The sequence below is a fragment of the Myripristis murdjan genome, chromosome 20 (genome assembly GCF_902150065.1).
Source record: "Myripristis murdjan chromosome 20, fMyrMur1.1, whole genome shotgun sequence".
In the NCBI taxonomy this organism is placed as follows: domain Eukaryota; kingdom Metazoa; phylum Chordata; class Actinopteri; order Holocentriformes; family Holocentridae; genus Myripristis; species Myripristis murdjan.
Window position 1 is genome coordinate 4720279 of NC_043999.1, and position 26356 is coordinate 4746634.

Below are 26356 nucleotides of genomic sequence, written 5' to 3' on the forward strand. Positions count from 1 at the left end.
TTTTTTCCCCCCACAGAACTTCACAAGTATTAAGGATTTTCAAGGATTTCTCTGTTGGTATTACAGTGTATTAAGTGTCACTACAAGGGGTGCATAGAAATACACGGATAAATGAAATTAGACAAAGTGTTTTATGTTTAAATGAACACTTCACAAAGTCATATTTAAGATTATTTAATGACTTTTAAGGTGTGATATTTGCAAAGCTGAATTTAAGACTTTTTAAGGACACCCTGTGAAATTTATTAGCTCTCTTGAAGCATCAGAAACTGACAAAAAAAAAAATAAATAAATAAACACCAAAGACACAGAGCACAAATCCAGGTTAAACAAGTGAAATGTTTTATTTGCACAGCGACACGTCCGGGCCGCCCGCGGGGCGCTCGGTCAGTAGTGCGTGACGTCCTGTCTGTCACAAACGTTCAGGCCGATGCAACGTTACCGTGACAACGCAATAGCAACTACAGAAAACATTACATCGTTGAACAAGAGAGCAAACGTCCTCTGCAATCTACCTTCCACCTTAACAAAACTAAAGTACACTGCTATTTAAAGCCGGGGGGGAAAGCAGTCCATATCTTTCACTGGAGGGATGGATGGATTCCTGAATGATGGCAGGAATAAAAAAAAAAAAAACATGAGAGGTTCAGGTTTCGTCACTTGAACCCAAAACAACCTGCAGATCTGAACGGCTGCAGACAGACTTCGACATTCATTACTCTCATCAGTCGACATTTGATTTTTAAAAAAGATCTCTTAAAAATATTCAGTAAAAAGCATCAGCAGTAGGCACCTACAGGAAAGGAGGAGTAACGATGAGAAAAAGCAAGAAGGAAATCCAGAAAAGAGCAACAGAAGGACACACACACACACATAAAAAAAAAAGAGAGACAAAGCGAGTGTGACAGCGTGAGGAAGCTACAGCGTGCAGCGCCGGTCGAGCTGCAGAGTTTCACATTCAGTTTCATTCCTGTTCATTGGTCTCAGTCTGGGTCACCTGCTCGTTCCTGCACAGGACGAATGACATCAATCAGCAGCCCAGCAGAGAAAACAGCAAGGGGTCGCTCTCTCCTGATTGGCTGGGTCTGCTGGTTGTGACAGCCGAGCGGCAGCACGACTGACCTGTGATTGAATAAAATACCTTTCTGTCATCCAATCACCAGCTGGAACCTGTGAGAGAAAGAGAGAGAGAGAGAGAGAGCGGGGGAGGAAGACAAGCAGAGATGAGAGAGGACATTCAGGTCGGGGTTATCGGCGGGTCAGAGGGGCTTTAAAGGGGCTCAAACTGCAGACGGACGTGAGGGAAAAAGAGGAGAAAAAAAAGAGGATTCTCCACGGTTGGACTGGCTCAGGTGATTAAAGGCGGCGGGGCAGGGCGGGGCGAGGCCAGGTACCCCCTCCCTGACCCCGGGGCGTGTCACCGGGTCAGGCGCGTGTTCCACTGCCTGCCAGGCCTGAGGAACTAAAACGGGAAGCGGCCTCAGGAAAATCTGTCTTGCCGGTAAGCAGCGCAGGGCTTTCCGTGCCCTGGAAAGCCCCTGGAAATTACACAACAGGAATAAACCGAGTTCACCGGCACTAAGTCTGACTAAATGAGTCACACCGCGCTCGGAATAGCATCACCAACGTAAGGTAGTACACCCGCCTAAACTGTGAGCCAGCATGGATTTTTCCCTCTCCAAGTGATATTAATGGCATTCCCGCATAACATAACGACGTGCGGCTGCCATCCTGAGCAGCAGGTGGCAGCAACACGGAGCTGCCAGGCCTCGACTGCCATAAAATAGATGCAGAAGTGCAGCGTTTATGAATAGAAACGTCTGTTCTGTACTTTAATCTCTGTGATACTTTCTGTTTATCACTCGTTTGTCAGACAGTCTGTGATTCAACTGTTCAACAGGGTTCATACAGCTTAAGGCAGGCGAGATTTAAAACTTAAGGACTTTTTTTTAAATGCAAAGTGGAATAAAATAAGAAATAAGACCTATTTTATGATAACCAATATTGAAGATAAAATAAAAAAAAAACTACTTCCCATCGCTTAGCATTTTTAGAGTCCCCATGAAATGACCTCACATGACCTCTGCTTCCTGTAAAACAGAGCATCTTCTTCCCAACTTCCCATTTTAACAGGAAATACATCAAATCAAGACAGTAACAGTCCATGTCATGGGGTCTTTGAGACTTTTCAAAGATTGATTTAAGACATTTTAATACCAATTCAAGCTTATCTTCAAACGTTTTTAGGGATCTGCTGGACCCCTGCGTGAAAGAGCTGCTCCCCGGTCCCTGACTGTGTCCTCACTGCAGCTGCAACTTTAGTTTAACTCCATGTGACAAGATAATCTGAATTTTTGCAAAAAGCTCATGGAGCCCGGAGCAGAGGCTGAAGCTGTGAAGACGCTCTGATGGGTTAATCTCTCGTCGCTGTGGTCTGTCTCACCTGCCGAGCTGTTGCGGTTGTTCTGTCGTCTCATTGGCCCGAGTCGGTTGCCGAGGCGATTGTTCCTGCGCTGTGAGCCTGTGTTCTGTCTGTAGCTGCCTCCTCTCCTGGGTCCCTAAAGAGGGAGGGGACGGTTAGAGAGACACTCTGGTGCTGGTCATCAGAGGGAGTCCCCATGTGACATGATTCTGCCTCATGGACCCCGAAATGGGAGGATTTGAGTTGTTGACGTTGACGGCACAGATATTAACAGTGAGAGTGAAACCTGCGACTGCAATAATCAGTCAGATACACAAACATTAAATAATGAATAATCAATTCTTGTTTTGCCGAGGACCCCTGAACACATAATTAACAGCGGCCTGGGTCCATTCTTTGTTTTAAGGTTCATTTCAGATTCAGATGATGCACTACTGTGGCTTTTTTTCCTAAATGCTGAAAATTTAAACGCCGCTGCTCACCGCGTTTCCTGCCCATCTCCTGCCTCCCGGCTCCTCCGACCAGCTGGAGAATCCGGCTTCGTCCAGCTGAGCCGCCTCGTCCTCGTCGGCGTACTCCCCGCTCTGCTCACTGAGAAAGACACGGAAACGGAGGTACAGGTTACAGACTTACACAGCTACCAAAGTCTTGAGCAACTAACCCAGATTTAGTTTAGACGAGCCGTTCTGCACCAGGCCTGAGAGTCTGCCCTCTAAACTCTAAACCAGCTGATTTCACTGATTTACAAACTTCAACCAGAGACGACGACTTAATCAGAGAAATAAGCTGACGGCTGCTGCTGTATTTATTTCTTAGCAGGATACAAACTCATAAAATAATCTACCTATGAGAATTCTGAAAAATTAATAAATCACTACATAGATAAAAAAGGAATATTAGCGACAAACAGAATCTGAAAACAACCTGTAAAACATAGCAGAATTAAATAAACGAGGAGACAAAAGTATTCAAATACAGTGCAAATAGTTAGTTATCATTTAAGTTACTAAAGTAAAAACAGTGCAGTGACACAAGTCATTTAACACAAACCAGTTGACTGAAAGCTCTATTTCAGCGCTTTATAGCTTCATGACTACACACACTTTAAAGTCGGTCGGCAGTGGGAGATTAAACTCTCACCCTGGCAGAATGGGAGCCAAAATCGACCCAGCTAACAAATAAAATGCTTTCAGTGTACTTTCACGGTGGTGGAAAAAATCTCACATGAAGTTAAAGAAGGGATAAACAACAATAAAACAGAGAACAAGAGAGAAAAGAGAGGGGAAAAAAGCATTTTTCAGTCCCACCTGACGGGCCCCAGGGGGCGCTGTGACAGACTGCCTCCTGGTATGGTGACCTTCACCCCCTCCAGCCTCTCCTGCCTCTTCCTCTCCAGGTCGTGCCTCAGGTCTCCTGGGTCTCGAAGCGGCTGCAGCCTCGAGGACTGACGGCACAACGTCGATACGATCAATCAAACCATCAATACATCAAATCAGGCGATTCATCTGCACAGTGACCTGCTCCATCATTACAACTGGTGATCAATACGTCTGTCCAGAGACCCTCACTACACAAATTCAAGATGATGAGACTATTAAAAGCAGGTTAAACGTAAAAAAAAAAAAAAAAAATAGTGAGGTGTTTGATACCTGTAGCTGTGATGTGCTGATAAACAGGGGCTCATCATCAGGCAGCATGTTCATATTTGTGCTGAAGCCTCTGGAGAAAAGAAAAATGAAAACAAAAACATGAACATCACAGTTTGATTTATCACTGCTTCAGTCAAACATTATGAAAACACGTCTTCAGCCCTGTCTGGTCAGGCCGAGCTGTAAGGAGAGATCTGCTCAAGACAATTTATAAACACGGCTCATGGCTGGGCAATAAACACACTGACGTTACACTGATACTGTGCTATGAGACAGATACTGTCGGGGATTCTGGATATTTGAGATCAGGCACAAGTGATATCTGGTCTAAGTGTCGTCTATTCCTGGTTTGAAAGGATGTGTTACAGTAAAGGGAGGCAGTTTTCTGAACTTTTTAGACGATTGTAGCTGCTCTGTTATTTGTTACCACCTGATTGGTCAATCATCCACATTACTAATGATTGCTCATGTTCCTGCATACTGTCTTAAAGAGATTCACGTGGGTTTAGTTTTAAAGCTAGAGTCGATGATATGAGATGCTATGAATCTATTGGCACCAAGCATGTCATGCCAGGTTGTTGGTAAGGCGACTAAATATCGCTCCAAAGTTAAGTCACATTTTGGCGAGGGGAAAAACTGGCACGGTTATTTTCAGCGGGGTCCCTTGACCTTTGACCTCCAGATCTGTGAATGAAAATGGGTTCTCTCCCCTTCGCAGACATGCCCACCTTCTGCTAATCCCATGCAGTTTGGGCCCCAAAGCCTGCAGTCCACATGTGTTCTTGTGGCCTGTTGTAAAATGGTGTGTGTGTGCAGACTGGGGCCTAAACAGTCTCGGAGCTGCATCAGTTGGTTTTGACTGGAAAGCTGAGACTCTGGTGGATTCAATGAGCCACATTTGATTCCTGTGTGATGATGTTGGCCCCCATAGCAACCATTTCATTGTATAAAATGACCTCTAGTGACCTCTAGGAGAATCACAGCCTCATGAAACTTTACAGCCACAAACTAGAGAGCGAGGCCGTTCAGAGGATGTCTGGTTTTCCAGGTAGACTGACAAGAAGGGCGAGTTTCTGAGATGTTTCCACAAAAGAACACTTGCCATCCAATCACCGAAAAAAGCAATTCTCACAGAAATCTCCAAATGTCAGAAGTTTTTGATACCAAATCAAAGCATGAATTTTTCTATGGTGTTCCTCAGGGTTTTCATGTCCTAATGTGGTGTGTTGGAGTTGTTGGGTTTTTTTTTGTTTGTTTGTTTTTAACCATTTTATTAATTCTTGAGTGGTCAAAAAAGGCCAATTTTTTGTACAATTTATGACATATAATTGAGCATGGGAAGGGCCATGCTACACTCCCATCATAATGTTCTAACCCTTATACACTCTAAATAAATAAAAATGAAAGGTGCCTAACCAAAACACGATGTTTATTAAAAATTTACATCTGTGATAACTTGACACACAATGAGGCGCCGCATCTCACATCAATGTTCAGGTTCCCGGCTTTCAGATGTTTACCACTGAGGCATCTACCGTTAACCTTTTATTTCCTACTGAAGATGTGACACTGCCGATTTACTTGTGCCGTACCTGCTGAACATGGGCCTTCCCTCCGCCACCACCAGCTGCTCCTCCTCGTCGTCCTCCTCCTCCTCGGCGAAGACGCCCTCGCGAGGAGCGGAGAAGCGCTCGTTCAGGGTGATGCTGTCACCTCGGAAGTAGTGCTCTGTGGAGACAACCGCACAGATATTTCATTGTGCTTTTACCAAGACAGTGAGGAGCGAAGGGATGCTCTGAGTTTTTTTTTATATCAATTATTCTATAAGCCAGTGGTTGATGGAGGAGGGTTTCAGAGGTCATCAGCAAAAAGAACAGATTAACTTTTATTGCATTCCCTAGCAGACAGAAGAAAGACACAGTGTATTTATGACGATCTTATTTTGTTGTTGATTTTACGATACACCGACCTGTTTTCATCTTCTTAGATAACAACAAAAATCTCCTCAGAGAACAAAATCCTGTATTCTACCGTGCAGCTATTCAGGAGTCTGACATGAAAACATCTGTAAGCTTTGACCCACATCCCTCGCTCCTGACTTTATAATCCTTTTATTAGCTAGAAAAACACAGACAAGCAATAAAAGTAATATTAAAACCGATGTGTGCTGCTCTGCCTCCTGCTGGGTGTGCAGCAGATTACCAGCGCCTGTAGCAACAAGCTCGTCCATGGATTAGACCTGGTTACTAATCTGACTGCCAAACCTCGGCCGCAGCTGGACCCTCTGTTTACAACATCACAACCACAGATTTACTACATCAGTTCCCGAACATAATTTTATTTCTATTCTGCACACGCGAATAATGATAATTTGCATTCATACTGTGGTTTTTTACATTTTACATTCTGCTTTTAGATATCTATGTTTGAGCTTTTTGTTGTTTTTATTCGGTGATATTTTCTCTATTCTGCTGTTTGAACTGTTTATTTTCATACCTTGCAAATGCAAATAATGTTCAGAGCTAAAACACAGTCACTGACGTAACAAGTTTTTTTTTTTTTTTTTTAAATACGGGAGTGAAAATGTGGTTGGAGAGATGTTTGTTAAGTTTACTGTACAAAAAGTTGAAAAAGGTGATGAATTCTATTGTTGGAGTTAAATTATGGAACAATGCTAATATAAACTTAAGAATGCATGTTTTCAAAAGAATGGTTTATAAAGTTATTTTTGAGGGTTAAAAGTGTTTTTACTTTTTTTTTTTTATTTCTGGAAGGTAGATAAAATTGATAGGAATACACAGCAGGCATGTATAATCCTTATGCTTCTGCCTGTGCCTCTCACTCTTTATTACTTTGTTAACAGTACAACTTTCAAGACTGTTTATACTTATTGTCCTGTGTATGATGACTGAATATAACTACTATTACTTTCTATTTTGCTGCATGCAGTTTTTTCTTTCGACCTTGATGTATCCTATCATTTTGCACATTTAGAGCTGGATAAAACGAATATATTATAATCACATTACATAAACAGGGTCAAACTTATTTCAGTATTAAGTCGAGCCTCCTGGCTGAGTATCTATGATTGTCCTGTGTGTGTGTGTGTGTTTGTGTGTGTGTAAGCGTTGTGCTGACCTTTGACCTGGTGCACCAGGGTGATGATTTCCTGTGCGAACGTGCCCGTGTGCATGGCGCTCTCGCGGTACGTCCCCGAGTGCTCCAGCATGGGCAGGAAGTCGAGCCGCTGCCGGCCGACGTTGACCAGGTCTAACGACAGCTGCCTGTCTGAGGAGTAACACAGCATGCTGCAGAGGAGGAGGAGGAGGAGGGGGGTTACAAACAAACAAACATGGAGTAAAACTGGTGTCCAACAAGATGAACCATAAACTGAGCAAATATAGAAGATAAATGACTTGGTAAAGTTTACTTGCCACAATGAGTGAAGCTCTTTTGTATTTTACATTAGGAAATTAAACCAATGTGAACTCAATGTGAAGACGAATTTTAACCTGATAATCAAACTAGTGTACAGTGTACTAGTGTGAATATTTTGAGCCTTGAATGAAAAAGGTGCCACTTCATTACCTTGTCCAACCAACTTACCTTACACACAAAACTCGTGGGTGTTAAACTGATTACCTACAACAACTACGTCCTAAAATCAACTCAAAGGGGGATGCGTACTTTTGTAAAGTACAGTTTATCAACCCAAAAATGATACTGCTTTAGATAAAATGCATAAAATGGCAGCAGGAAGAGACCGAGGAGATCCATCCCTTCAATACTGACTGGCCAATGAGACGGAGGGGGCGGGGTGAAAGTTCACACTTCTTTCCTTGTTTGCTCCTGTTTGTTTCTTCCATTAAAATCATGCAGTTTGTGGTCAAATATATCCACAAGTACGCTTTATATCTTCACTTAAGCTTCGTTCTTTTTGTTCTCAGTGCGTCCAATTTTTCATCAACTGAGGCTCGTTGTCCAGTCTGCCAGTCAAGTTGTCCGTCAGGCTCACACAGTTCATGTTTTATAGTTCATTATTCAAAGCGTAACCATGTGGAGCACAGTTCCCCATCCTGTGTGACTTCCACTGGGCTTCAGAGTCATTTAGTTTTCATTTCACCTTTACAAATCTGTGCATCAGTGACATTTAGATTTGGTGTCTGAACCACCAGACACAGACGCTGCTGGGTTTGTCTTCTTGACCAGCAACTTTGGTAAACGACCACCGTTCATCTGTATTCTCGTCTTACATCAGGTTTGGCTTATTTTCTTCAAATCTCAAATGGTCCCATGTACTTATATTTAAGGGATCTTAAATGGATGTGCTTGGAGCCGTGTTTCCACATTAGGAGAAGTTCATGATGATACACTCTCCCATTCCATAGTTTTAACATCAAAAGTGTTGTATTGCCACGTCCAATGCTGGGTTTTAATCCATAAAGATACAACTCTGTTCTTCATCATCAGCTGATATCATCACTGATGCTCTCCAGTCGTCCAACACAGAGGAAAATTATGCTTGTTCATTTTTTTTGACTGTGGCTGGTGTGTATGTCCTCCCTATAAGCCACTCTGGCAGACAGACAACCATTGCCTGGTGGTGTTTTTTAATTCCATAAAATCAGATTGGCTGGTAAAACGTTGGGCAGCTGATGAAATCTGGAACCGATCCTTAACTTTGGCTCACAAATACAATGGTTTCCTGTCCATCATCACCATCATCTTCAGATATATGCCGCCTCCCAGCAGCAATTTTCGCTCAGTCTCCACTTGTAGTGAACACAATCCATGTCGGCCCCCTCGGTGGTTTAGGACTTTGCCTCCATGAGACACTCTCCACTGGTGGTTCTCAAGCTGCTAAGCTCAACTCATGACATCTTCCTTCTCTGTCTTTGTTCTGACGAAGCACAAAGTGATGCTGCACGACAGACGAGGTGTGAACATCTGAAATCCTCGGTTACACAGTTTACAGTCTGCCTGAACCGGCGTTGTGTCTTGTTTTGATTAAATTTCCTGGTTTCATTCATACTGTGGTCCTTTTCAACAAACGGCAGGTGCCAGACGAGTTCCTCTTTGTGGATTCTTGTTGGTTTCATTGGTCTATCTTCGCTGATCCACCTTCACAGGCAGCAGAGAATAAATGATAATGATAGAAATCAGGATCAACCAGTAGCAGGGTTCGTGGCATCAATCTGAAGCATTTCCGTCACAAAACGGCGGCTATCTAAACATGCCGGATACAAAGAGAGATGTGGCACGATCTCTTTCATCTCTGTTCACAAAAGGCCTTCTGTCCTCCAACGGCATTCACTGCTGCTTCACGTAACAAGCTCAAAAACAAACAAAAAACAAAAACAAAAACAAAAAAAGCAGAAAAACTTCAATCTCTAATTTTGAAACTGAGACATTCCTACATATCACAGTGATGAGTGACTTACATTTGAACATATTTATAATGGTTATGATTTATTAGCATCCCCTTCATAAACTCTGGTGTTTGGTGGGCGTGTCCTCTCACAGCAGCCTTTGGGAGAACAGACTGTGCATAAGGGGTCAGTTCTTGGATTTGTACTTGGCAGGACTAGAATAAAAAAGGTCCTTCAGGATGCTTTTGGTTTCAGAAAAGTCTAAGAAGTGATGGTGGAGTGTTTTGTGTCTGCCCTGTCCTGACTTCACTGCAAAAACTGTCTAGCTACTGGTCCTGTCTGCTCTTCAGCTGGTCTTTGAAGTTCTACTGGTTTTCAGATGTCCGCTGGTGGTGCAGTGGTTCAGATCCTTGTCTTGACTCATACACCTGCTGGCCTCGGATCAAATCCCATCAGAGCCTTCTCTCCAGTGTCTCCAATGTTGTTTCCTCCTGCCTGTCTTGGTGCAGGCAAAAATGGAGAGCATTAATGAGAAAATAATCATCATTCAGTTTCACAGCCAGTAAACCATGATGCCTTTCAAGATTCATCGTATCCACTGTGGTCCATCTATGTCAATTCAGCATATCCAGGATTCTCTAAATGATCCATCAGCTTCAATAAAGTCCAAGGGGTTATTATTTATAGTGCCAGGTTGCCATGGCAGCCCCAGGTGGTTTCCTTCATTTGTTGTCATCTGCTGTGGCTTCACTTCCATATGTTATAGGTGTGGTTTTCTTATGTAGCTTCCTTTACGATTAAAATAACAAGTCCATCCATTCACAAACACAGAGCCATGTTGGCTTGGCTGCACGTCTAACAGGATTCCAGTCAAACGGCAAACAACAGCAAACCAGTTTCTCTGCAACACAAGCCCAAATACAAATGTCCGAGTCACCTCTGTGGAGCAAAGTAGTTTGAAAAACTCCTTTTGAAAAAGGAAGTATTTGATTTCAACGCATTTTTTCCCATAGAGAATAGCTGACAAGGCGATGCAGGCTTCTTGAGCGTTGGAGTGTCCTGTGAGAGCGAGTGATTGTGTCCAGCCTTTGCCCACTCGGCGCCCGCTGCAGTCCTAGATGGCCTGGATGAGGGGCATCCCTCTCTCTGGGGTCATTTCCAAGACTTCTTCCATCTTTTCCTCCATATGGCTTCTGGGATTTTGTGGGAGTTTTTTTTAAAGCGGGTTCAGGTCCTGGGGGCTCAGTTTTCTGTCAACTGACTTTAAGACCATATCTGTGTTTATGGGCTCTGAACTGGAACTTGAGCTAGAACAGCGTGCATCAACCCCAAAATCTTCACCATCGATGCATATTTTAGCTGGGAATGGTTTCCCTCTGTGAACGAGCCTCCTCCTGTGCTGCTAGAGGGAATGGGGGACAGAAGACTAACATGAGTTACTTTCCCAGATAAATAAGGTGCAATGGTGATCCATGTTTTCCATCGGTCCATGTAAAATGAGCTGAAACTTCTGCATGACATCTTTACCACTTGGTGAGAGCAGCAGGAAAAGCATTTTTTTACTGGGTACTTTTATCAAAAGTAGTTTTCAATTTCGTGATGGTTTACATGTAAAGCACAGGTGGTTCCAGTGGGAGTGGAGCTCCAAATCCTGGCAGCGTCAGTGCCACGCTGAAGTCGACTTATGAACTGTGACTGTGTTTCATCCGTCTTTTTTTCAGCAGCAGGATCCATTCTCTCCAGACAACTTCATCTTCACTCCTCCTGCAGCTTTCAGTGAGCTCAAGAAGAGAAAGCGTGAACTTTCACCCTTTACCCTTGATATTTTTAGACTAAAAATACTCTACCTGTTTTGGTTCACCGGTCGGCTCATGTCCACTTTGATCGTCAGTGTCTCGCTGGTTTTCTGCTGAACGGTCCAGCTTTGCTCCCTCTGACGGGGCATTTTGGGGTCCAAGTCATTCCTTGGTAGGTGTCGGTCTCCACTACCAGGCCTTTCACGTTCCCACTGCCGAAGAGCGGTTTCCTCTGCCCAGGTGGGCTCTGCATCCATGCGGTCGACATAGTCTTCCTCTGGAGGCCGGGGCGCTGGCCTCTGACGTTCCTGAGGAAGATCCTGCCTTCTGTCGGGGAATTGCTGGAACCGATGGTGGTTCCTAGGAGGCCCCGTTTCAGTCCTTCCACCCCGGCCACGGTTCGCCCTCCCTCTCCCCGGCTGGGGGCCGCTCCTGCCCCTGTTGTTTGTCAGACCATTTCGGCCAGCGAACCCCATAGGGCTGCTTCTGTCTTGCATCACAGGGCTCCTCCTATTTTCACCTCCAAAGTTCCTCCTGTCCTCTTGAATATGGCGTCCCCTCATCTCTTCCCGCATGTCGGACCTGCTGTTCGACTTCCTGAATCGCTCCTCTCGATCAAAGTCCGGGTTGCGCTCTTCGCGACTGTCGAACTGTTCCCACCGCGGCGGCCCTCTGCTTTTGGCTATGCCGTGATCATGTTCAACGACAAGCGGTTTTGGGGGCCGCAACTCGTCAAAGCGCCCACGGCTGCCTCCTGCAAACTCATCTCTGAGTCTTTCGGGTGAGAAACGCTGCTCCCTAAACTCCTCTTTCCCGTACCTGTGTTGGCATAAGAGGAGGTGACACGGTTCAACAACGATACATCAACAGTCACATCTTTAAACTTTCAGTTTTAAAGTGATTGTTAAAGCTACAGTGTGCAAACATCCAGTCACTGCAATGCTGTTAATTGACAGTTTGAGCGCTACAGGAGCTGAAAATGGCACATAATCGAATCTAAAAACATCAGCAGTCATGATGCGTACACCATGACTGTCATATTAATCCAATGAAGAACACTGAATCCCCATAAATGCGTTACTCCCTGACTAGTTAGTCAACTTTTAACGTCATTACCAAGCCAGTTAGCATCAGCATGATAGCTAGCCAACAGGTTTAACTACTGCTAAAAGCAAACTTCACATTATGGGGTGTAGCCTATATTTTGTACAGCCTTGACAGGGTGCACATATTGGGCACAAATCACACACTGGAGCTTTGACATTAGCTTTTGATTCATTTAAAGTCTCTATTGTCCTACAAATTAGATTTTAAGAGTAGGAACACAGTGACACACATTTTTTAAAAAGCCTTGGCACAGATTTATAATTAAAATATACATGATTAATAACTGTGTTCACCAAAAAGAGACGTGCAATTTACGTGTAATTTACAAGGTGCAGAGGAGCCCAGAAAGAGGAAACTGTTACTTTAAGTCATGCAGCTACATTTGTTAAGACTAGTGTTTCACTTTATGTTAAGTAAAGATAGTGGAGGACAGTGAAGAATTTTGCTGATTTGGAAATAGTTAAGACGGAGAGTCCTTGGTTCTTCTTTTCCATTTTTCCCTGTGACAGTGATGCAAACCGCTTCGCTTAAAATTTACCCAAGGTGCACGGAGTCATCCATTTCTCTCCTGTGCCTTTTAAAAGGGGGGCTCCTCTCCTGATGTGGGTCATCCCTTCGTCTCTCTCTGTTCAGACCCTGAGCATCTCTCCTTCCTCTTTCCCTGCCCTCTCCCCCAGCGTGGTCATCTGACCTCGGCCTGGGACTCCCTCTGCTCCTGCCCTGCTCCTCTCTCCTCCAGCCCACGGCAGCTTCCCTTGGTTCTAAGTGTGACTGAGGCGCAGACGGCAGCCGCTCCCTGCTCAGCCTCTGAGGCGAGTGTGACAGCCTCCCCCTATTTTCAAATCCCTTATAGTGTTCTCTAAATCCTCCTCTTCCTCTCTCTCCTTCTCCTCCGACTTCACGCCTGTCCGGGGAGAGCCTCCTGCGCTCGGCGTAGTCCAGCTCATAAGGATGGGGCGGCGGCGTCCGGCGGTAGAACTCCTCCGGTTCCGGGTGATGCTGCAGGCCAGGCGGGCGGCTGTCTGGGAAGGGAGGGGATCTCCTCCGGCTGTCTGAGCGGGCGTCCTCTCTTAAGTAGCTCCAGCGCTCTTCGAGATCCTCTCTTGGGTGGCGCTTCCTGTCCATGGGCACCCCGTCCAGTTCAGCCAGCACCTTCTGAGGGTCAAAGTCAGGCTCATCCCATGGGAACCTGCGAGAATAGCCTCCGACACCTTCATGTCTCCGGGGGCTCGTTCTGGGAGGGAAAATATTGCAACAAAGCATGTTAACACCACTGGTACTTCTGGTATTTCATATTGTTATCCCAATCTCTGACTGAAAAAAAAAGTTATTTCTGCAAATAAGGCAAAATACAGAGATAATTGGAAATTGTGTTTTTTTTTTGTGCTCACTGTTGTACAAAAACAAAATGAACCCAAATTCGTGACCCAAAAACTGCAATACAAACTGAACAGGGGGTTTATTGAATGGTTACAGCCCTACAAGGTGCTGTGAGACGACATCATGCTCACCTGTAACGGGGTGATCGTGACCTTGGTCTCGACATTTCAACCTTCAACAGAGAGAGATTTCAGTTACATATTTTATGAAGTGTACATCTGCAAGTACAACACAAAAAGCCACAGCACGACACACTGTACTACAAGAACAACACTTTTCAAACAAGTACATATTTCTATTTCTAATTTTTTTTATAATCCTTGTTTATAGTGTTTATATTGCTTACTGCTATTTATCATGTGTATACTGTATATTTCTTCTAAATTTGCACACTGACCTACCTCTATGCACATTTTATACACCCATGCACACGGTTTTTTCTGGGGTTTTTTTTTTGCACATTGCTTTTTGCACACTGGGTTGTACTTAAATCTTATTCTGTTGTACTCAGATCTTATTCTGTTGTACTTAGATCTTATTCTTATTTTTTTTAAATCTTTTTTTATTGATTTATCTAATCTGTAATCTGTGGATACTGCTGAAAAACTGAATTTCCTGCGGGATGAATAAAGTATCTATCTATCTATCTATCTATCTATCTATCTATATGCAGAGCTATTTCTTCTGTTTTTAAAGTTCAATTCATATAAAAGTGCACAATAGACTGCTAGTCTGATAAGTTTCAATCATAAGTAAGCTGGACAGTTTATTTATAAAGGACAGCAAAGAGTAACGCAAGGTGCTGCACTGTGTCAGACAGATAAAAACATTAAGAACAAAATAAAAGCAAGTTAAAACATTAAAATGAAAACAATTTGCACAACATCGGATAAAAAAAAAAAAAAAATAAAGACACTGGAACAAGATACAACAAATTAAAAACAAATAACGGCATTAAAATGAGGTTTAAGACCAATTAAGCCATAATTAGGACACTAGAGTAGATTAACTCATTATTAGTGAATACAATGACAAAACTGAAGTTAGTATCTAAAGCAGGGACAAGGTATGAACAAAACATTATAATTACACAAATCGTTGACATACATAATGAAAATGACTAACTTGTCAAATAAGAGCTTTAACTCAGCATTAACATGCTAACAGGTTAATAAACTGGCTTTAGGGCTGCTCTCTGGGTGTTTAGAGGCTATTTAAACGCTTTTTTCGATAAAATACGTGACCACCCAGTGAGCATTAATTACATAACGCCAGAATAGTGGCGTTAATAATGCAGGAAACAGCATGAATTAACTAATTATTCGATATTTGCTCCTGTAATACCGCTAGCTAAGTCAGCCGTTAGCTGGCTAAAATGTAAACCAGGTCGTTTACCTCCGTCCACCTTCCTGCGGCTGGCTCGGCGGCTAACAGGAGGATTAGCACACCAAAACAACAAGTTTATGCAGTTTACAGCTTTTAACCCCCCAATACAAAATTCATAAGAGCACATGTATCCGCTAACTAGATGAATATTTCGCGCTTTTTGCAGAAATCGTCCAAACGAGGAGGAACACCTCGGCTCTGCTCTTCTTCTTCTTCTTCTTTGGGTTTTTATTGGCGGATTGCAATCTTACCTTGAAGGTGCATACCGCCACCTACTGAACCGGAGTATGTAGAACGTATGCTAGTTTATATTACTTCATGTTTATTAATTATAATTTTAATTAAAAAACAAACAAACAAACAAACAAACAAAAAAAACCCACTATATTCTACAAAATAAACCTGTGTTATATAAATAAGCTATTACCTCTCTTTGTACCTCTAGTCCAGTCATTTTATGAAAAAACCTAGGACAAATTGCAAGAGAAGCAAACTCAACTGATTTTGGATCCTCAGTTTGTCCTGAGTGAGGGGAAAAAAAGTCCCAAGGAATCCCATTGGTGGAAAGTTTTGAAAATCACCTCTATATGACCACATATTACCAAAAAACACTGTTTTTAACACACAGGGGAAAGGGGTTCAAAATTTTACTTTCAGATATCACTATAAAAATTCACAAGTTGATTACACACACAAAGACAAGAAAAAAAGTCAATTACCAGTTCTTTGAATTATTCTGTTTACACATGCATATCACACATGATCTGATTTGATATGCGCTAATAAGGAATATAAGGAATAAATGCCAGAAGAGATATTTAAACAGTGGATTAAAAGGTTACTATATATATAGTAACCTTTTAATTCACTGTTATATAGTAACCTTTTAATTCAAGGTTACTATATATATAGTAACCTTTTAATTTACTGTTTAAATGTCTCTTCTGGCATTTATTCCTTATATTCCTTACTAGCTCATATCAAATCAGATAATGTGTGATATGCATGTGTAAACAGAATAATTCAAAGAACTTGTAATTGACTTTTTTTCTTGTCTTTGTGTGTGTAATCGTCTTGTGAATTTTTATAGTGATATCTGAGAGTAAAATTTTGAACCCCTTTCCCGTGTGTTAAAAACAGTGTTTTTTGGTAATATGTGGCCATAAATAGGTGATTTTCAAAACTTTCCACCAATGGGATTTCTTGGGACTTTTTTTCCCCTCACTCAGGACAAACTGAGGATACAAAATCAGTTGAGTTTGCTTCTCTTGCAATTTGTCCTAGGTTGACCCCAATTTTGGCCTAAAATTACTGGACTACTCCCGCACCTTATCTCCCTGTGTTCCCAATATCCCTAACATAGTCCATTCCCTTCCTGCCTCTCTAACTCTTTTTTTTTTTAAATCTAACCCTTTCTTCGTAATATCTATTGCAGTGCATTAAAATATGTTCTACATTTTCAGTTGTATTACAAACTGAGCAATTTTGTGATTCCACTTTTCCCAATAAAAATAGTGTCTTATTTAAACCCATGTGATCAAACCTCAACCTTGATAAAACTACCTCCTCTCTTCTATTTCTTCCCTTAATATTCTGTACTCTGATTGTGTTTTGTATACTGTAATATATTCTGCCTTTACTGGCCTGGTTATAAAGACAGGACAACGCCTACAAATACATGAATAAATGAATGAATGAATGAATGAATGAATTTATATGCATGGGTGGAGTATTATAAACTGTTCTTCTGCTGCTATCTGACTGCAGTAGAAGTAGAAGTACTGTTCCTCTGCTGGTATTTGACTGCAGTAGAAGTAGAAGTACTGTTCCTCTGCTGGTATTTGACTGCAGTAGAAGTAGAAGTAGTGCAGTAAAAATCTCCTGCAGTAAAAGTCCAAAGTGTCTCATCTCAAATGTCCTGGCAGTAAAAGTGACTGAGCTCCTTTTTCCAAACAGTAACTGTGTTCGCTGGGATCTTTTCCATGCAGTTAGAAAAGGAGGAGAGAACACGCTGCACACTGCATGCTTTTAAAGGGGCATTACGCTCAACTGACATATGGATTAAACATGTAACATGACGGTTAAGTCTACATGGTCCATACTTATTCTGTATTTTTTGCAAGTTGAGTCTAAATGGTCCTCGCTGCAGTTTTTCATGGTGTCGCTTTTATTGTGAGATTTGGAAAATGACAAAAAGTAGAACCAAACAAAGCAGAAGCAGGTTCCTCTTCTCATCTTTGCCGACTGAGCCTTTTATTGTGAAAGGTTCCACAGGCTGTCGTTGATCGTTTGTTCTCTGTGATGGATCTGATTTAAAATGGAGTGAAGGACAAAACTCAAGCTAAAATGGACTTGAGAAAAAATCAAGTACAGTGAAAGTACATAAAAAGCTACCCAATTACAGTAAAAATGAGCAAATGTAATTAGTTACGTCCACCTGTTTATATGAACATGGTCTGATTTCTATTGGTTATGACTGGAGGCCGTGGTCTGCCGTCATAGATGTGCTTTAAGTCAGTCATCAGACCAAAATTCTGACAAAATCCTTGATGCGATTCATTGTTTGCAGCTAATTTTAATACTAGTACAGAATAATGTGAGTAAAACACAATTACTCAGCGAGACGGTAAATAAAACATGGTGGCAATGCAGTTAGACGTACTTACTGTGAATGTCAGAGACCAAACAAATGTTTAAAGTTTAATATTTCCCTTTATCATCTCAAACAGGCACCACTTTGTTTCCTTTGTTTATGCATCCAACCCACTGACACAAATGGCTTGATGAAGTTTATTATTATTATTTCTTTTTCAGCAGTTATCCATGCACCACATCTACAATGATATATTCCACCAAGCTGCAGTGTCACAGAGTAAAGTAATATTGTGATAAACATTATGTCCTTTATTTTTATTTTTATTTTTATTATTTTTCGATTCATATACAAGGGAACCCTAACACCACAGGGGACCCAGGAGACCCTTATACCATGAACATCAACAGAATCTGGAAAATAATGACCTGATACGGAGGGAGGGAGGGAGGGAGGGACACGGGCACGGCAACCTAAAACAACCCGGTGAAGGCTGCGGTGACGAGCGGACACGTGAAGATCGTCCCTCGATGTGACACCTAAAACAGCGAGAAGAGCACACATGCTGGGTGGCGCCCACCCTCACAGCAAAGCAAAGGGAGGAGGGGGGGAGGGGGGTCGATGGTGACAGCTGAGAGGTTTAAGGCCTCAGAGGTGATGAGCTGCATGGTGATGAACGCCGTTAATAAACACCAGAGTCTGTTTGCTGCATCGGTGAGGTATATATTTCAGTTTGGGTCTTTTTTCTTTTTTTTTTTTTTTCTTTTTTTTTCTCACAGGATGAGCCGTGAAGCAGGAGGTACGAGCGTCTTCAGAGCGGTGAGACACACAACTAAGTGCACATTAAAAGCTGCAGCTAGCGCGGTTACAGTGAGTGCCAAACAAATACACACAACACGCCGTGTCAATATTTTCCTGACCTGCAGATAAAAATACAGGACATTTTGACATTTTAAGTCCCACCCCCCATTTCTCTCTCACATCCTCACTGTGGAAAATCGCTCCTCCACAAATCGTCCCGTCAGCTGAGTGACGGGCAGCGGAGAAACCAAAGCTATAGGCTACTTGTTACGGGTGATCAGCAGGATTATAACATCAGATTTTCTTCATTGTCAGGATGACAGAAAAATCTACAGTAGATTGGGTAAGCTGGGTTTTTATAGAAGTCATAATAAGTGGCTGAATTAGAGTCGACAGTACAGCAGGTCAGTGGTGACATAACACACAGGAACCATCAGAAACACTGACAGAAAGAGAGAACACACTGACCCAGATGCTGCTGAGGTACACAGCCAACAACAGCCCGTCGCTGTGTTTGACGTACAGACGGGTTTATCTAGTGAGTTCCCACTTAAGGTGCTACACAGTTTTCACATCAACAGCGTCTGTCCTACTGCTTCCCACTGAATACACGCTACAGATCAGAGTCACCTCCTGTCCCCTCACTAAGAACAGAGTCCAACACTGAGACAGAGCTATATACAGAGTATTACACAGCCAGGGATGAGGGTCGGGAGCGGCTGATGCTCCAGGGACACTTTGAGGCGATGCAGACGGAAAATATTGGGGAAGGCAGGGTCAAGAGGGTTGGTATCCGTGTTGTTTACAGAGTGAGCTTACAGGAATAAATGTATGCATGGTGTATTTGTATTTCTTTCTGTCTTAAAGTGCAAATAATGTGAGCGGCAAGTAAAAGAAATCTGTTTCACCATCAGGAAAGGATTAAGTGGCGGAAACAGAAAAATCTAAGTCATTTTATTTGCCAAAACAAAACCTGTTCACTGACGTTTTCCACACAATCAACACGGTAACATGACGTGTGCACATTTCTTCTACTATCACATAATCCCTTCATGATGGAGAAACGCAATCTTCACATTATTTATGTTTATTTTGAGAGACTGAGTTATGTTTGTGATTCATCAAAGTTGCCTCAAAATGTTGCCAGAAGCTTTACAGTTCCGAACATGTGGTGTGTGTGTGTGTGTGTGTATGTGTGTGTGTGTGTGTGTCCAGGGTATCCAGGAGATGAGCTGGGTGATACAGATGAGGAAGTTGCTCCTTGGGGCGGGGGGGTCAGACGGAGGGCTGGAGAGGGCGATGGTCTGTCAGTCTGGTCTCTCTGCTGGAGGAGAGGCCTCCCGGTTTCTCCTGGCTCCTGTCTGCAGTGAAGCTGCCAGCTCCTGCAGCAAATCACCTTCCTGCAGCACACCAAGAAGATAAAGATGGAAATTGTGCTTTGACGCCATTAATTAGCTGTGGATTGATGGCATCGCTTAAACATTTCAGTTCTGCAGTCCAGTTCATCTTGGATTTTTTTCCCCCCAAAAAGCAAACATTTATTTCTAAGGAGTGTTTGCCGTTGGGTATTTTAAGTCCTCAAATTCAAATAGTTACCTCGGGTTTGCCAGAGGGGCTGCTAATGCATAATAATTGCCTTGTGCAGCTTACACCATGTGCTAAAACTGTGAGTAACATCATCTGCAAGTCACCACAACCCAGTTTCCTGTGGAGCCGCGCCACCAGGAAACTCCATCGATGTGTGGACACTCAACAAGCTTGTTGCCACGGCTGAACTTCTTCATTTTCATGCTCAGGAGTTTCCCTGCTATTGAGATTTAGTTTCACAAACAACTGTTCAACACAGGCAAGAAGTTGTTTCCAGCCACTCAGAGCTTTTCAGTTCTCTTTTAAAAAGCTTGCAGAGTGGCTACATACATCGTTGGTGTGACTTTTCAATTTCATTTTCAAATAATTCAGTTTTTCTGGGAGCAAGTATGAATATGTTGAAAAGGCAGAATAAGGCAGATCAGCCACTAGGATCAAGAAAATGATGCTTGATTCAAGAAAATTCTGGAAACAAGTTGGTTTATCTCATCCCACTGGCTGATTTTTTCCCCTTGTTTGTAGAAAACCAAGATTTTAATACTGAAGATGAAATTCAATGACATATTCAATTTGAGATTTTTTTCAGTGTAAAATGTGCAGTTTTTGGACTTCATTTTTAACTCATTTGCACAAATTTGTAATTTTTATTTCATATTCTTTATTGAGTTAATGTTTGGTTTCACTGTTGCCTCCTCTCAGCCATGTCTTACTGCAGTACAGATGAACGTGTCCCTGTGTGTCACAGTGTGTGTGTGTGTGTGTGTGTGTGTGTGTGTGTGTGTGTGTGTCTACCTGGCTACTGGACGTCCAGTTTGCCGGGGCCGAGGCTGTGGATGAGCTGGGAGGATTCGGAGGCGGCGTTGTAAGCTTGGATCAGCAGGTTCTTGTTGAGGTCGCCCAGATCTGCTCTGCTGCCGGCATGCAGCTTGGGGTACGGGGGCGTTTTGGCACCCTGACCCTCGCCTCGCCCGTGGGCGTCCAGGTCCATCAGGTGCTCCAAGGGGCAACCGTTACTCACTCCATCGATTCCCTCGGTGACTGGCGAATACTCCTGAGCACTCGCCTGCTCGTCCCGGGACACCGGGCTGCACACGACAGAGGTATAAAAATAACATCATAATGATAGTCCTGATTTGTTTAGCACTTGTCAAAATGCAGTGGAAAAGCACTTCACAGAGGAATGAATAAAAAATCAACAACAAAGTGAAGAGCAATGCAAGCAAAGAGAGATAATGCAAAATCAAAACTCTAAGCAACTATTAATTTATATCAGTACATAAAAGTGAGCCTGTACATCTGAGTTTTAACCTCTTCAGCTCTGCTGCTTTGTTCAGACCCACAGAACTTTTTTTTTAATTCTAGCAGACATCCCAAAGGTTTGCTGCTGAATTCCAATGAAATGTGTCTAAAATGATGCACAAGACATGTAGATCTGTTCTATCTGATGTGATGCCGCAGCCAAAAAACAACAGCAGCTTGGCTCTGAAGATTTCACTCAATAAAAGTGTCATGGAGCATCAATGACACTGCAACCAGCAGAGACACAATATGGATGTGATGCTGTCCTAAAACATGGATTTTTTTTAATAACTTTGAAGCTTTTTAAGGGGAAATTTAAGCTCAATAATAGTTTCAAGGAGTTAAAAGGTGATTCTGAATTTGCCAGACTGAGAAAAATCACCTCTTGTTTGAACTCAATATCTTATTGAGATTAAAAGGTTTAAATCAATTTTAAAACTAACAGGTAAGAGTGTTAAATTTGAGGAAACGTGATATGTCTTGTTGTTCTAGTAAGCATCCTGGCTGCTACTTGGTACAAGCCGGAGAGGAGTCATATTTCTTTATCAGTTGCATTAAACTAAATAGATAAACGCATGGATGACATTTGCCAGATCAATAAAGAACAAAAACAGCTCTATTCTAAAAATATTCCCTCACTGAGAGAGACACGCCTGCACTACTCTCTACAATGTCAACTCTCATATTAACATCACAAGTTGCACATAAATGTTTCACTATATGCTATATTTGTGCTCGTATCTACATTTTATGTACTAATGTTGCTGTTCTTTTTATTGTGTCCAGTTGATTTTTTTTTTTTTTTTTTTTTTGGTTAATGACATAAAACACACTGACACATAGCTGTCTTTTGTGGAAGGTTCTTTTGTCTATTTTTTGTTTTGTTGAGTTTTTATTGCAAAATACTTTTTCTAACCTTTTTCAGTCTTGCCCCTGACAAAATATGCCGTATTACAAAAAACAGAACAACTGAAGCTAATAAAAACCAAACTAGAGCTAGGCATTAAAAAAAAAAAAAGCTAAATAAAACCAGCAACCCCTCTTATTTAAAAACTTGGCTGAAACTGAAAAACCGAACTGAACCGAAAGAAAGCAGCACCAAGTTGCATGTTTATTTTTTTGTTTTTTTTTTCAGCTGACTTCATTGGTATTCGAGGAAACTTGTTAATTCAGCTAAATCTCAAAGGCAAATAGAGTCACCAAACTGGGTTGTAAACAAGTGGGAGAAGTGAAGGCACAAGGCGGCTTTTGTTATTTCCTCTGTGTGTGTGTGTGTGTGTTCACGTTGCTGTGGGACTTGGTTTACATCCTAGAATAGTTACAGTCATCCAAATAAAACAGAAATGAGCGGTGATGTGGAGCTGAGCATGAAGGTGTGCAGGAAGATGAGCAGACGAGCCCAGCTGGGAGTCACACACACACACACACACACACACACACACACACACACACACACACAGACAGACAGTCAGGCGTCCCACCTGACGTCCATGGACTGGACCCCATCAGACAGCTCGTCCACACAGCTCTTACTCTCCAGGGGTCCCAGTGTGATGACGGGGGCCTCGGCCGGAGTCGGGGCGTCCTCCTCCACGCTGCCGCCGCCGCTCTGCGCCCTCGCCTCAGACACTGCCAGGACACACACGGGTGTCACACTGTTATTTATTGTGATGGTGAAGAGCTACTGAGGCTTCTGGAGGAAGCTGCTCATCAGCCTTCACCTCCTTTATCCCTTTGACACCTGGATTGACGTCAGATTTGGTGTTTAAAGGCTTGTGAAAGGCGTCTGAACACAGCCTTCATAAATTAATTAATATTTTAATGATCAAGTAAATATGTAAGTCATTTACCAAATACAAATGCCGAACAATAACTGATTCCAGCTTCACAAAGATCACTAAGATGCTCAGACTGTCTTCCTCTTCTCCATTTATATCTTTATAAAATGAATCCTTTGGGTTTTTGGCTGCTGGTCAGACATTTGATGACATCACTTTGGGCTCTGGTGGCTTCCCATGAGCATCTGTCACTATTTGTGATATTTACTGCACTAACTGATTCATTTATTAATAGCAAAAAAGTCCTGTCCTGATGCCTGCACTATATTCCTGTCATGAATAAATGTGCTATAAATACAGAGGTCTGCATGCCTGCCTGCTGCGCTGAGAAGGAGGCAAGTGGCATTCCTGAAAGATGTTAGTGTTTCTCATATCAGACGATATATTTATTGCAGATTTTCTGTTTCTGTGTCTGGGGGTCAAAAATTCATTCATGCATTTTTTATGTAAGCTACTTTTGGTGCTCAACACATGGTGTTTCGCTGGATGTGCTACTCCCAGCAGCCAGTAGGGGGAGCTGTTTCACTGCCTGTGTGACACTGCTGAGTCACACTGCAGCTGACTCTGCTCAGCACACTAATTAGATTTTACAGAGGACAAGTTAGAGATTTGTGAATTTGTGTATTAGATCAAAACATTGGGGGCTTTAAAAACAATTCAAACTGAACAAGAGACAGAAACCAATGAACAACAAGCACAAAACAACAAGACGGCCGGCAAAGTGACAGCTGGACTGGATAACAGCATTTAAACAACGATAGAAAATGGTGGACAACAAGATAAGTGAGGGAGTACAGTAATTTAAATTGGCACTGATGCAGAAAATTCACTTATTAGGGAAGTGAGTTGGCAAGGACGTAGGAGCTTGTGTGTGTGTGTCTGTGTGTGTGTGTGTGTGTGTGTGTGTGTGTGTGTGGTTGGGGCGTCAGTGTTCACCTGGAGCAGGAGACGGAGGGTCGACCTCGCTCTTTCGTGTTCTCCTCATAATCTCCTCAATTCTCTGGAGGGTCAGACAGAACAGGAGGCAGCAGAGTTTAGAGACAGAAACAGACAAGTGCTGCCATTTTGAGATCTGAAGGAAACTAAAAACATCCAGAAAAAGGCTGTTTGAAGAGAAACCCGCTCAGATCCCCCGTCCCTTCCACGGGACATAACTTTTCTAGGATTGCTTGAAAAGCTGTCACAGTGTTCATCTAAAGTAGACCGCAGTGGAGCCACACCTGCTTTTTTCAGCCAGCATGGCCGGCCGAGAGGCGAGGAGGAAGCATAAGCCACATTTTAATCTATTAATCATATTGTTAAAGTAACTAATTTGTGTTTAAATTGTGTTTTAAGCACCCTATTGATTATGTACACAATATATTCAACTCAGGAGGTGCCTTATGGAGATCTGTCTGAAAATTAGTTTTTTTTAATCAATAATTTTCTTAAAATAACACAAAATATATGTTTTAAAGCATCATTTTAATCACTGATATGTGTTAACCACTCACATACAATAAATAGTCATGTTTTGTTGTTGAAAAACGGTCTCTCAGGACTGTTTATTGTCATTTTTACTACCAGGTGGTTTTTCATGTTCAGATTCTTCGTCCATTGGAACAGACAGAACGTGCTGTATTCGCTCTTTTGATTGCTAATGATTGATGAGTGCATTTAGAGGTTTGTTTTTTGTGTTTGGAACAGAATTGGGTTCTTATTAATGAGAAAGGTGATTTGACCGTCCATGGAGGAGCTGAGAGGCTGAGAGGGAAAGAGCTGTGTAAGTGAAGCTGCTCTGCTTTCTGTTTGAACTGCGGCTTCACAGAACAAACGGCGTATCATAATGAGATGCTAAGCGCTGCAGGACATGATTACCATAACTACGTTTGAAAAAGAGTTTTTGTTACAAGAAAAACTAAACAGAACGTAATTTATATTTTGCATGCACAGGGAGGCTTTTATTCTTGCAGATTAACAAATGAACATGCAGGCTAATTATGAGAGAAATGTTTTATTATTATCCAACCATAAAACACCTATTAGCATCGGGAGCGCAACATCTGTTTGTCCATCTTGGCAACGTTCCCCAAAATATCAGCCCCCACATCAACACAGCAAATGCTAATGTTGTAAATGTACAGTAATCTACATGAATGAAGCGGTGTCAATTTTCCTAATCTACTGCTAACGAGCTGCCGCACTAAATGTATTTTTGTAGATGTAATTTTAGCAACCAAGTGGAATCATATTCCATTTAATGGGCTACTAACTAAATTAAATTAAGATGACATGATTAAAATGGGATTCAAAATGAGTCTAAAAAAGGCTATATTTAAAAATGGCTCAAAATTAACACTGAAGGTAGCTAAGTGGTGCAAAATGGCCTGGAGATATTAGTTCATAATATTATGCGTCATATTAACTTATGTGGGATGCACTATCTATATGGCAAAATGTGGAAATAAAAAATAATGTGTTCATTCATTGAATATTACTGGATTATGACAGGATTTTTGATTTTTCAACATTTTTACACAATGAATACTCAAATTCTATTAAAAATATACATTAAACAGCCTATTAAAGAGTTGTTAGCTGACTGCTTTATAGACTTTCTTCCTCTTAAAAAAATATCCTGAATCATTCTAATACTGTGGAATCAGAATCCCATCATTTTAGAAAAGGTGCGCATCTCATTTTGTACTGAAAGTGTTCAAAAGATTCAATCTCAGGGAAGAGCAACGTGCAGAAATCTGTTCAGAGTGAGAAGCAGCAGCGCCGTCAGTGTGTGAGTGGAATGTAAAAATCTGTTCTGTATGTGTGTGTGTGTGTGTGTGTGTGTACCTTCTTCCTCTGCTGTCTCTCCTGCTCCTCCTGGATGTGCAGCAGCTCTCTCTCCTGCCTCTTCCTCTCCGCCTCTCTCTGAGCTCGCAGGAAGGCCTCCTCCCTCTGAAAAACATCACCTCAGTGTCTCTGACTGTTTATTCCCAGCATGCACTGAGTCACATTCATACTTATCACTCATTCTGGATCTGCAGTCCACCTGACTTGCATGAGCTTGGTATGCGGGAGGAAACCCTGGCGAACATGGAAAAATCTAAATCCAGCACTCAAGCCCACATCAATCTTGCAATTATGCAACCTGAA

At 42.2% G+C, this 26356-nt stretch overlaps 2 protein-coding genes across 2 annotated transcripts in view; both read right to left on the reverse strand.

Moving 5' to 3' along the window:
* Positions 1–319: 319 nt before the first annotated feature.
* zgc:112982 (BCLAF1 and THRAP3 family member 3) lies at positions 320–15336 on the reverse strand. Its single transcript, XM_030079096.1, has 11 exons — positions 15119–15336; positions 13855–13895; positions 12882–13577; positions 11288–12055; positions 7210–7379; positions 5664–5799; positions 4072–4141; positions 3730–3866; positions 2905–3013; positions 2444–2558; positions 320–1170 (listed from the first exon to the last, which is right to left on the reverse strand). The coding sequence occupies exons 2-11, from the start codon at positions 13887–13889 to the stop codon at positions 1157–1159; spliced, it is 2250 nt and encodes a 749-aa protein (XP_029934956.1). The 5' UTR covers positions 13890–13895; positions 15119–15336; the 3' UTR covers positions 320–1156.
* Positions 15337–17671: 2335 nt separating this feature from the next.
* Positions 17672–26356, reverse strand: part of map7d2b (MAP7 domain containing 2b) — a 31155-nt gene continuing 22470 nt past the window's right edge. Inside the window, exons 13-17 of the mRNA XM_030079845.1 lie at positions 26054–26158; positions 24164–24227; positions 22871–23018; positions 20883–21175; positions 17672–19903 (exon numbers count right to left, since the gene is read on the reverse strand). Of these exons, the coding sequence (XP_029935705.1) occupies positions 20887–21175; positions 22871–23018; positions 24164–24227; positions 26054–26158 (606 nt within the window). The 3' untranslated portion in view covers positions 17672–19903; positions 20883–20886. The remainder of the gene's footprint in view (positions 19904–20882; positions 21176–22870; positions 23019–24163; positions 24228–26053; positions 26159–26356) is intronic.

Bases quoted from the DNA above. Each gene is read 5' to 3' on its own strand.
- zgc:112982 (XM_030079096.1), bottom strand. From the start codon at position 13,889: ATGTCGAGACCAAGGTCACGATCACCCCGTTACAG. The intron at 13,578-13,854 runs GTGAGCATGATG...TTTCCCTCCCAG, and splicing joins TCACGATCACCCCGTTACAG to AACGAGCCCCCGGAGACATG. The intron at 3,867-4,071 runs GTATCAAACACC...TTGTGCCGTCAG, and splicing joins TCAGCACATCACAGCTACAG to TCCTCGAGGCTGCAGCCGCT.